The sequence below is a fragment of the Lonchura striata genome, chromosome 28 (assembly GCF_046129695.1).
Source record: "Lonchura striata isolate bLonStr1 chromosome 28, bLonStr1.mat, whole genome shotgun sequence".
Classification (NCBI taxonomy): domain Eukaryota; kingdom Metazoa; phylum Chordata; class Aves; order Passeriformes; family Estrildidae; genus Lonchura; species Lonchura striata.
In genome coordinates this window covers 2221684-2233456 of record NC_134630.1, presented here as the reverse complement: position 1 = coordinate 2233456, position 11773 = coordinate 2221684, and the positions used below count along the sequence as shown (strand labels likewise).

At 62.1% G+C, this 11773-nt stretch overlaps 1 protein-coding gene across 1 annotated transcript in view; it reads right to left on the bottom strand.

Annotated features, from left to right (window-relative positions):
* Positions 1–306: 306 nt before the first annotated feature.
* UNC13A (unc-13 homolog A) overlaps positions 307–11773 on the bottom strand; it is a 37365-nt gene continuing 25898 nt past the window's right edge. The window contains exons 32-40 of the mRNA XM_077788776.1: positions 11526–11614; positions 11247–11399; positions 11008–11131; positions 5649–5705; positions 5374–5454; positions 5105–5252; positions 2621–2713; positions 2384–2543; positions 307–2125 (exon numbers count right to left, since the gene is read on the bottom strand). Of these exons, the coding sequence (XP_077644902.1) occupies positions 1837–2125; positions 2384–2543; positions 2621–2713; positions 5105–5252; positions 5374–5454; positions 5649–5705; positions 11008–11131; positions 11247–11399; positions 11526–11614 (1194 nt within the window). The 3' untranslated portion in view covers positions 307–1836. The remainder of the gene's footprint in view (positions 2126–2383; positions 2544–2620; positions 2714–5104; positions 5253–5373; positions 5455–5648; positions 5706–11007; positions 11132–11246; positions 11400–11525; positions 11615–11773) is intronic.

The window sequence follows — 11773 nt, the reverse complement described above, 5'->3', positions numbered from 1 at the left end:
TCTTTGTTCCTGTGACTCCATGTAACACTTATCCTTTGTTTTGCAAAGCTACCTTCAGGGAGGCTGAGTGGCAACAGGGATCATCCCTGAGCTTATTGGTCCTTGGAGCTAGTTTTAACCTTGGAGCTGGTTATCCTTGGAGCTGGTTATCCCTGGAGCTGGTTAACCTTGGAGCTGGTTAACCTTGGAGCTGGTTAACCTTGAGGTTGGATATCCCTGGGTTTCCCTTTAAAGGTGGAAGTGCTGCACTGAGATGGGAATGCCCCCAGGTGCCCATTCCCTCCCAACTCCTCACAGGAGCCACAGTGAAGGGTGTGCTTTTTAATGTCAGTTATAATAAAATATTTTTACAGAGCCCAAAAAGTTCAAAATAGTGCAAAACATCTCACTGTCATGCATCCATGGGAGCCGCCGCGGTGGGCGGGACAGACACACAGGCTTCGGTGACACTGTGCTACAGGAGCAGAACTGGTCAGTTCAATCACATGCCAGACAGGACGGGCTGGGGAGGGGGCACAGGGCCAGGGCACCACGGCCGGGCTGCAGGGCCGAGCCCCAGCCCGGCCGTGCAGGAGCAGCCGGTAGAAAAGGGTGTAAACATTCAACAGAAACGAGAGAGCAAAGTGAAACCCTTTGGTCCCAGGCAAACCCTCTAGACAAAGGGGCGTGGGGGCCGTTTGGGGTACCCTGTTTTGGGAGGGGAGGGGCTGAGAGAGCTGTATTGATTTGAGGGGTCATGAGGCCTCTGTCTGCCCCAGGACTCGGGGCAAACCGGCCAGCTGGGGTGGCCACCCCAACACCACACAGCCAGGCCTCCCAGGCACTCGCACGAGACATGCACACCACAGCACACAGAAATGGTGCTCACTGGGGAACTGGGGGGCACAGAACTGGTGCTTACTGGGGGACTGGAGGGAGGGCTTCTCTGGGGTGGGGTGGGAAGGGTTTTGCTTGCGCCAAGGAAATCCCATGGGCTGCATTGCTCAGGGATGCTGGTCCCTACTGGCCAGAGCAAAGAGGAACGAGTCCTCTGCTCAGGTGCCCCCAGCCCCTGCCTCCCCAAGCCCTGGCACCTTATGGGGGGCAGTGGGGTAGCCCACGGTGGCAGCAAGGCAGGGAAGACAGGATATGGGCCGGGGGCTGCTCCCTGCTGCTCCCGACCCTGGTGATGCTGCTGCCAGCCAGGGAGGGGACCCTGTGCAGGGCCTGTGGGGGCTGCACCCGCCGACCCAACAGCCCCAATAGCCCTTCCGGGTGCAGGACACAGCCTGTCCAGCTGCCCTGTATGTACAGGTATTTACATATGTACACATATGTGCTCAGGGCTGGCAGCTGCCCGGCCCTCAGGACACACCACCACGCTCAGGGATGGGGACAAGGGGCCATCACGCTGTGCCAGCCACTCACCAACACCCGCACATGGCACAAGACACACACCCACCCCCTGCAGCCCTTTCCTTGTGTCACTCGGTGAGGTGTGGGACTGGGTGGGACAGTAGAGGTTAAGAAATGAGCCACTGGGGTTCCTCCATCTCAGACAGACTAGGGGAAGGGCAGATTGCTCCCCTCAGCCAGGCTCGGCTCCAGCCCTTCCCTGCAGCCCCCCGAACACCAGCACCTTCCTGCGGGGTGTGACAGGGCCTGGCTGTGCTTGGCACCGCTGTCAGCCAGCCATGGTGGCCGGGGAGGGAGGGGAGGGTCTGTCACTGCAGCCACAGCACCCCCTCCCCAGGGCCGGGGCAGCGACTCCTCTGCGGCCACTCCTATGGCTTAGACACGGCTGGAGGGTTCTGTCAGGGGCCGGGAGCGGGGGCCGAGCCTGGGGGCCAGAGGACTTTAACTGCTGCCCTCCTCGGCCGAGCGCGTGTCCGACTTGAGCTTGACGAACTCCTTGGCCACCTCGTCATTGTTGCGCTGCGAGAGGATGCGGAGCACGGTGAGGCCGGTGTCGTCCATGTGGATGCGGCGGCCCAGGGGCAGCCAGCAGGCGCAGCCGGGGCGCTGCAGGATGTCCCGCAGCTGCAGCACGGCGATGCCCACGGTGCGGTCCTCCCGGGCGAAGCAGTAATCCTTCACGCACACCTGCAGCTCGTAGCACTCGGGGCCCGTCTCTGTCCCCAGCGTGCTGAGGGGGCAAGGGACGGGCAGTGTTGGCAGGTGGGGTCACATTTCAGCCCTAGCCCCTACACGGCTGGTGTCACCACCCCGACTCCTAGAAAAGCCTTTTCCTTTTTACTCCCCTCTCCCTGCTTTTACCAATGAGAAAATACCTAAAAAACCCATCAGAGATGAACAAACTCCCCGGCAGATCTCGGGGGTCCCCACGTGCTGGGGACACATTCCCTAGCCTGTCCCCACACCCCCAGCCCGTCGTGCCACTCACAACTGGAAGCTCTCGTTGTACTTGGGGGCCCAGCTGTTGTTCTTGGATTTGGTGGCAAATTTCCTCTTCTTGTCACTGAGGTGGGGCCCGATGATGTTGACCTCGATGAAGGGCCGGAAGATGCCCGAGGTCTGCCACTTGAGGTCATTGGCAGCCACCACTGCAAGGAGGGGACAGGAGAGGCTCATGGAGCACTGTCACCTGCCAGAGCCCGGCACCCCGGCCAGCAGGACCCACCTTTGACGGTGACTTTGTGCTCGCCACTGCTGGGGTGGGTCAGGAGCTCCACGTGGATGGACACCTCCCCAACGGGGTCATCCACGCCAGAGCCTGTGACAGAGGGAGGACATGGAACTGCCTGTTTTCCCAATGTTCCTGACATGCCCTGCCCAACACTAACCCCACTGAGGAGGCAGGTCACCCACCAGGGGTGGAAAAGGATGGGCATTAGGGTGTGTCCCAAAGGGTTGTGGGCACACCAGGTGGGTGCAGCAGCTGTGATGGACATGGCAGGACACCCCCAGCAGCACACTGCCATCCCACCCCTGTGACCCCCCCTTGCTCAGGCAGGGCTGAGGGGTCTGTCCAGCATGGGGCAGAGGACAGTGGCCCAGCTCCCCGTGCTCAGGCCACAGAGGGGTGACAGCATCATGGGCACAGCCCTGGGCAGGAGGGACCCAGCCAGGGCAGCCACAGCCCTACCAGTGTCTCAAGGCTGACCCACCCCATTGTACCCCTCCATCCCAGAGACCACACCAAGCCCAGGGGTCCCCGAGCCTGGGGACCTTGGGTGACCTTCAGCCAATGGATCAGTCCACCCCACGCCACCCCAGAGCTATGCATGCACCCGTGGGTGAAGGATGAGGGTCCAAGGCAGAAGGGCAGGCTCTGTGGGTCTGATGGGGCAACAGAGATCCAACGGGGCTCAGGGGGCAGCTCTCAGGATGGGAATAGCAGTGGAAGGAGGACACGTCCCCACATGCCACTAAGGGTGCCAGGCCAGGCCAAGGCTGGCGATGGCACATTCCCCTCCAGCCCCCGCATGCTGAGCCGGGATGGAGGCGATGGCAGGTGGGGAGGGGGTCTGGGCATGGAAGGCCAAGCGGGGGTGCAGCCCCGGCCCCCAGCAGGGTGTGATGGAGGCCAAGCAGGGCCCGCGGGGGGCTCATTCCCTGCGCCCCAGGACAGGCAGACGGAGCGCGCCGGAGCAGGGCTAGTAATGGTCCTTAGGGCAGCAGGGTGGGCAGGAAGGGCACAGGATGTGGCATGGCCTCCCCTAGGGCCACACGTCCCAGGGGGAGGTCACAGGGGGTGCAGCAGTGCTGCACCAGGCAGCAGTGCTGGGGACAATGTGGGGTGCCCAGAGCGTGTGGGCAGACACCCCTATTCCCACGGGGACAGCCCCCGACCCGCTCTGGGGCTGGTCAATATGGCTGAGCACAGTTCCTCCACGCTCCCCCCAAAGCAGCCCTGGGAGTGGCAGTTTGCCCATTCTGGGGGTCCCCAAGGCCAGTGATGCTGGGGGGTCCCCAGGCCACCCCAGCCCGCGGTGCTGGGACTGTTACTAGCCCAGGCCGGCGGCAGGCAGGTGCAGGGGCGGGCGAGTAGCACACGTACCCTTCTCAGGATAAACCTCTTCACTAAGGGTAAACCTAATCCCTTTCCCACCATGAACTAGTGGGAAGGAGAGAGAAAGAGACAGAGACACGGCACAGAGTACACAAAAAGAGGAGGGAGATGAAGGCGGAAGGAAATGACAACGAAGAGAGGAGGAAGGAGATGCAAAAGAAGGGAGAAGGGAAAAGATGAAGAAGAGAGGAGATGAGGAAGAGAGGAGGAAGGAGATGATGTGTGTGGGGAACAGGAACAGTGAGGGAGGGGGGAAAACAAAGAGAAAGAGAGATCAGATCTCGCAGACAGACTGACGGCCAAGCACCCGGACAACACTGCAGCAACACAGGAGTGCCAGGCACCCCCAGCTCCAAGTGTGGGCTCCTGGGGACAGGGTACACCCAGGGGTGCTGGCACCCACCAGACCCAACCCCACGCCCCCGACATGGCTGGCACAGGAGGCACAGACAGGACAGACGTCCCTTGAAGGAGACTCACGGACAGCAAACGCACGTCCCACTCCCCGAGGACGCAGACAAGCCTGGCTGGGGCACCCTGCGGTGGCCTGGGACCACCACTGAGCATCTCAGGGCTCTCCTCCAGCAGCCAAGGGACAGAATAAAGGGCAGCATTTAGAGCTGATCCTGCCCTGGACGGTGCCCAGCATCCTGCACTGCACCCCAGCACCCTGGAGCCCAGATCGGGGGCTTGGGCACCCAGCATGCCCAGGACAGGTCCTGGCACAGCATCCATCTGTGCTGGGTGCCTGGGGCCATCCAGACAAACACTATGACACCTGACCAGAGGGTGACCTTCCCCCCACCCACAGGCCCCATTTCCATGCCAGTCCAGCAATGCCCTGGCACTGGGGACCCACTGTTCTTGCTGGTGGGGAACTGGAGAGTGCCAGGCAGCTGCTACTGGGCACCACGGCCCCTCTTCACCTGCGAGGCACGGGAGGAAAAAGCCCTTCCTACCCCACCCATCTCTTCCCCACCGTGAGCCTGGCTGGGACCCCCGGCCCCACTGGGACAGAGCCAAGGTGGGTCCTGGCCAGGGCCCAGCCTGGGAGGACGAGAGCCCAGCGGGGGCCAGGGCAGCGTGTCCTACCCTGCGACGACTGGGTCTGCACGAAGGTTTTGATGAGCAGATCTGTGGCCTGGGTGTAGAGGGACAGGGCGTAGCGCAGCGACTGCAGGTCAGGGCTCTTCTCCAGGAACGTTTTCTTCAGCCCCACGCCGCCGGCGTGGAAGTATTGCTGGAGGGGGAAAGGCCTCCGGACGCTCAGCAGGTCTGAGAGGGTTCCCCTGGTGCTCCCCGTGCCTGGGCCTGAGGGTCAGAGCCCCAGGGGAACCCCAAATGCCCCAGAGTGCCCTCACCTTGATGGTGTCCAGCGCCAGCTCCACCACGGCACACTGCTTCGGGGTCAGGCTCTTGGCTTCCTCACGCACCATGTGGTCCTGGGGGACACAGATCCTGCTCTCAGCACAGGACCAGGATCCCGCTGCCCCCAGCCCAGCCCAGCCAGCAAGGGGGCAGTGGTGGGGTCCTGGCAGCAGTGGCACTGGCACCCACCCTGGAACAGAGAGCAACCCAGCACCCCCAGCCCTCGTCTTCAGCTTGGTGACCCCCAGCCCAGCTCCCCAGCCCTCACCTTCAGCTTGGAAAGCTGCCCCAGCTCCTTGGCCGCATTGAAAATCATCTGTGTGCCCTGCAGAGAGCAAAGAAACAGGGACAGCCCTGGTGAGCAGGCGGGCTGGAGTGGCATGCCCAGGCTGGGCACATCATGCCAGAAGCTTGCTGCAGTTCCAGGGGCTCCTCCAGGCTCCAGGGGACAGCAGCCAGGAAGGTGGCACAGGTACCAGGCTGGCAGCCCCAGGTTCTCAGCACAGCTGTGAGGCTGCAGGCTTGAGGACCCCAGGGCAGGACGTCACCCTGGCATCACCCTTGGCTCTGCTCAGCACAAGCAGCTCGGCCCAAGAGTCCCATCCTGCTTCCTGTGCTCCAAGCACCTGCTCCTGCATCCAGCAGGGCCCGGCACAGCACGGCACTGACCGCTCGGACATCGGACACGGCGGGAGCAGAGCGAGAGCGAGGGACAGCGGGCATGGGGAGGACGTGGCCCGAACCCCACAGGCACCAAACAGCCCCCAGCCACACGGGGCCCTGCCCAGCCCCAGCAGTCCCAGGGAGGTTGCCAGCCCCTTGGCACCCCAGGGAGTCCCTGGGTGCGAGACCCCGGCTGCCTCTGCCTGCCCTGTGCCCCCACCATGGCAGGGGCCATGGAGCCATTCCGTGGGGCCCACAGGCACAACAGCCCCCTGCATGGGCAGGTCCTGCTCACTGCCCTGGCCTGGCACCTCTGACTGCGCTGAGCACAAGCTCTCCTGCTCAGTTCCTCCAGTGTGCAAATGCAACTGGATAAACTGGGGCTCAGAGACCCCCACTACCTTCCCCCTCCCAGGACCAGTAGTTCCAGTCCCTCCCAACGCAGGAACCTAAGCATCTCTCCCATTAACCAGTACCTTCTACAGGGGTCTGTCCCCTCCATGTCCACATTTTGTATGTCCCCATTAACCCTTTGTGCCCACCACTCTGCCCACCCAGTTCTGTCCCATTAATTCCACCCTCACTGTTCCCATCTCCCCCAGTCAGTGGACAGGCTGGGAGCTGAGGACACTGGTGTCCCCAAAACAGAGCACAACAGGACAGTACTGAGCTGGGAGCCCCCAACCCAGAGCACAAGGGACAAGGGACAGGGAGGAGGGAAGGGGAGAGAGCAGTGCCAAGTGGGGAGCAGAAGAGCCATGTCCTTACTTCAGTGTGACTGGGCAGCTTCACCCTGCTCTGGAAGAGAACAGCAAGGGACAGTTACTGGTGGCCCCAGCAGCATTCGGCCGCGGATCCAGGCCCCCCACATCCCCTGGCCATGAGGGCTCTGGCCCTGTACTCTCCTCTGGCTCTGCCCAGCTCTCTGCTGGTGCCACTGGCTGGGCACCAGCTCACAGCTGCAAAGGCTCAGCCCCGTGCCCACGCTGGTGAAGCTGTGATGAGTGTGCCAGGTCTCTTCTGAGGGCGGGCAGGTTTGCTCCCCACCCCATTTGGGGCTGGGAGATCAGAAGGAATCAGCTCACCCAGCACACTCAGTATACTGGGCAGGAGCCAGTGTCCCCCAGGAGAGGAGGGGGAGCCGCAGGCATTGCCCAGATGGATGCTGGCATGGCTCTTCCCAAGAACCAGGATTTGGGGAGCAGGCTGGGGTCACTGCTGGGCCCCCACCCTGTGGTGAGGAGCCCTCAGACAGGGCAAGAGCCCATGTGCTGGAGAAAGCCCTTGGAGCAGGGCTGGGGCTCAGCAAGGAAGGGGGAGTGGGCTCAGAGATCCGGGGGATCTCAGCAGCCCCGGGGCCCTCACTGTGCCCAGCATGGCCCAGCACAGGGGTCCCCTCTTCCTGAGCCCCCACAGTACGATGGGGTTGTGTGGAGGGTCTCCCATGCACAGGGTCTCAACCCCTCACTGTCCCACCAGGCAGCTGGTGCTGAGGGCTGTGGGGCAGTGTTCCCCACGGGGATGGGTGACACCCCACATCCACCCCACGGGGACTGAACACCACAGAGCCCCCGCTCCCTACCCCGGGGACACACAGAACTGGGGCTGTCCCCAGCACACAGCACAGCACGCCTCACCACAACACCACGCAGGCAACAGCACATCCAGACAGCACAACAGAGGAAGCACGGACAAGCCTGGACCTCCACAGCAGGCGGGTGTGAGACCACAAGTGTGGCCCCGGGGCAGTGACACACATGGAGCCCACAGCTATTTACCTTCTCTGTCCCCTTGCCATGTTTTCTCAAGAGCGTGCCCTGTAGAAGCAATGTCAGAGGTTGAGTGTGGGGTGGGGGGACAGCATTGGACAGGACACAGGGCACAGGAGGCAGAGACATCACGAGCTCCTGAAGGACAGCCACTGGGGGACTGGTCCCCACGGGATACTCAGTGAGGGCTTGGCATCATCAGGGTGCTGGATCCCCACTGAGGAGCAGAATGTTGCACTGCTGGAGAACTTGTCCTCACACTAGGAAACTGCTGGGATGCAGGGATGCTGAATCTATGAGGATGATCCTTGCTGAGATACAGAGATGCTGAATCCGTGAGGGATGATCCATGCTGGAATACAGGATCCAGCTGTGTGTGGGCAGGCTCTGGTGCCCCCACACATCCTGCTTCAGCTCTGGCAGGTGCTCCCAGCACTGGGGAGGGAGCAGGGAGAGAGTGGCTGGGATTTGGCTTTGGCACGCAGAGCTCTGGTTTGTGCAGGGGTGGGCCCAGTGTCAGCCCCACACTGATCCAGGCAAGAGGAACTGTGTGGAATGAGCCACAGTGCCATGGTGGGGGGATGAACTCGGCTCTCAGCACGGACTGTTGGAGTCAGGAGAGGCGAGCACAGAGTCAGCTGGCTGGGAAGCCTCAGAAGGAACAAGCAGCACAGGTACAGCCAAACAGGGCTGCCAGGAGGGGGTTTGGCCCTGGCACAGGGTGGTGGGTGAACAAGAGGAGCTTGTATCACACAGAGCTGACACTGCCCTTTCCCACAGAGCAGCAAAGCTGGGACATGGGGTCCCCACGAGGTCCCCATGAGGTTCTCATGAGGTCCCCATGAGATCTGAGGGGAGATGCAGCGCCAGGCTGCCCTTAAGCCTTCCCCAGATGCTGCTGTGTCAGGGGACAGCAGAGGGGCCTTCGTCCCTGCAGGGATTGGCACCAGCACCCAGCAGCTGGCTCCCACTGCTCTTCTTGCACAGGTGCCTGGGTCACAACAGGGGTGGGCACAGGATTGTAGGGGGGAATTGCCCATCCCTTGCCCCCAGGGGCATAAACCCACAGCCACAGACTGGTCAGAAGAGGACAGAAGGAAACTGCTCAGTCAAAGCCATGCAAGGACCCAGCAGCGGTGCCGAGGAGGGAACCAGCAGTCCAGGTTCCCAGGGTCATATCCCTCACAACTTGTGCCAGCAGCCTGCCCCAACACCGAGCCCCCGGGCCAGGGACCACCGTGTCCCCCCAGAGAGACTCCTCCTCCCTCCTCCTGGCAGGGAAAACCTCTGCCCTCACCCCCACCACAGCCAGACCCCAGCCACGGCCTCGGGGGGAAACTGAGGCACGAGGGAAAGGACGAGCAGCCCTGACTCCAGGCACGCAGCGCTCCCTGCTCTGCCTCCCGCGGTATTCCTCCCCTCAGCACGGAGCCCAGGTTTGGCAGACCCTGATGACACGGCACTGCCATCACCGTCCCCTCCCACCCCATCACTCCCCTTGTCCCTCCCCACACCCGGCACTGCCACTCTGTCCAAGACCTCTCCACCCACCACATCCCGGAGGGGCTGGCATGTGCCGGCCAGGAGCCAGTGCCAGGCAGGGGTGGGGACCAGGAGCTGGACCAGGTCAGGAGCCCAAGGAGGGTGTGGGCAGGGCACGGGCAGCCACACAAGACAAGAACCGGCGAGGCCAGGACCGACACAGAGCGGACAGACAGACAGACAGACAGGGAGCTGCCGTACTTACAATCATCTGCCATTGAGGGGCGAGAGGAGCAATTGGAGAGAACAACCATGACGTGAGTGTCGGCCCCTGCCTCCTCCATCCTCCCCAGCGCCAGCCCTGGCTGCCCCCCGCCCCCGACAGCGCCATGGGTGTCCCCCAGCCACAGCACTCGGTGTCACTGCCCTGCCGCTGCTCCGCAGGCTCCACAGCCCCCGAGGAGCCCCATCCTCACCTGCCCAGTCCCCCCTGACTGTCGGGGGAGGGCTTTGCCCCAGGGGGCTCAGTTCCAGGGACCCCAGTCAACACTTGGCTCTGACACGGACCCCCAGACCAGCACCCTGTCCGGCCACCCTGTGGGCTGGCACCCAGGAACACCTGGGCAGGATGTGCCCTGCCCAAGGGACCAGTCCCAGCACAGCCCTCTCCAGGGACTGTCTGCCCTCAGGAAAATCACCCAACAGAGCCACATGTCCATGCCCTCTCCTCTGCCCTAGCACTGTCTCCACAGCCCAGCTGGAAAGATACTGGGATGGGGACTGGGACTGGGACTCAGTGGCACCAGCATTCCTCTGAGATTTGGCCATCTTTGGCCAAGGGTGCGTGAGCCTGATCAGAAGTGACACGTGGCTGACCTGAGCCAGGCTCAGGGCTGTGACACAGTGACAGTGAGTGGCACCACTGAGGGCTGACATCTGACATGTCATCACTGTGCTGTCCCTCACAGACACAGCACAAGAGCTCCACAGTCCCAGAAAGGTCACATAAAGGCAGACAGCTCCAGGAACTCCAAGGAAGAGCCTGAGCCCAGCTTTGTAATGGTGAAAAAAGCCACCAAAGAGTGACAGGTGTGTGGCTGGTTGAGAGCACTCATTGTCACCCTTTCCTGCCTGACTTCAAAGGAACCACCTCAGGAAGCTTCAGGTGCAGGGGGGGCAGACAAATGGCAATGTGATATGGAGCCTCACAGAGGGACCATTCCCTGAGTTTGCTCTGCTTTCCTAAACCTCCCAGGAGGAACAGCTCAGCCCTGCTGTGGAATATGTCCCCCCATCCTCATGAAACCCTCAGCCCCTCAGCAAGGTGAACAAGCAGCGTCTCCCCAAACTCCAGGAGCCCCCAGATTCACCTCCTGGCACAGGGAGCACACCCAGAGCCAGTGTGGATCAGTGTGGCATGGGATGCTGTTCCAGCTCTGAGGGAAGGATGGATAAGAAAGGGCTAGTGTCCCCTCTTGATGCCACAATGGAGGTGGCAGGAAGGTCCTTTGCCAAAGCCAACCAAGAAGGTTCTGGAGCAAGGATCTCTCTTCCATCCTTCTCCTGGCCATGAGCTGGACAAGGCTTTGGAGATTTCAGTGAAGTCCCCACCCTGTCACATGCCAGTGAGGGCACCTGGCCAGCCACGTCCCACACTGGCCCCAGTCAGTCCCCAGTGTCTCAGGGTCCCTGGTCCTTCTGCCCATCACTCACCGTCTGGTCCGTGAGTGGGGGTAGGACAATGGTCTTCTCCATGGTGTTCATCACCAGCTTCCAGAGCTCCTTCAGCACCCGCTTCAGCACCGTCTTCTCGCAGATCTTGGCAAAGAGCGTCAGGCTGCGCAGAGGAGATCCCACGTGTCACCCCTCCCGTGTCCCCTCCGCGTGTCCCTCGCACTGCCTGACCAGGCCAGGAGGGGCAGGGTGGGAGTTCCAGCTGCCCCCACACTCACTTGCTGTCCAGCAGGTCCATGATGGGCTGCAGGACGTTGTCAGCATCCTGTGCAACGCTGCTGCAGGTGCTGGCGGGGACGTTGCCGGTGCCCTTCACCTGGCTCAGGATGTCACCCATCTGCTTCACACACTCCTCGATGTGTGGCTGGAAACTGGGGACCACAACATGCAGGCAGCTCAGCATATCCCCCCAGAGCCCCCAGCCTGAGGCCAGCCACAGCTGTGGGACCCCCAGACCTCTCCTCTGCCCACGGCCCTGCCCTCTCACCCAGCTGTACCTGGTGGCAAAGACTCGGCTCAGATCATCCAGGACGTTGTTAAGTTTCACCTGCAGTTCCTTGAGGATATCACTGGCTTCTGTGTCCAGCTGCAGGAGGAAGAGGTTGTTGAAGCCAACAGGGCTCCTGAACAAGCCCGCAGGGAAGTTTCTGCATCCCAAATGCATCCCTGGGCAGGGCGAAGCCCTTCCCAGTCTGACGTGGTGGGACAGCAGGGTGCCATGGGGCAGGACAGTGTGACCCCACAC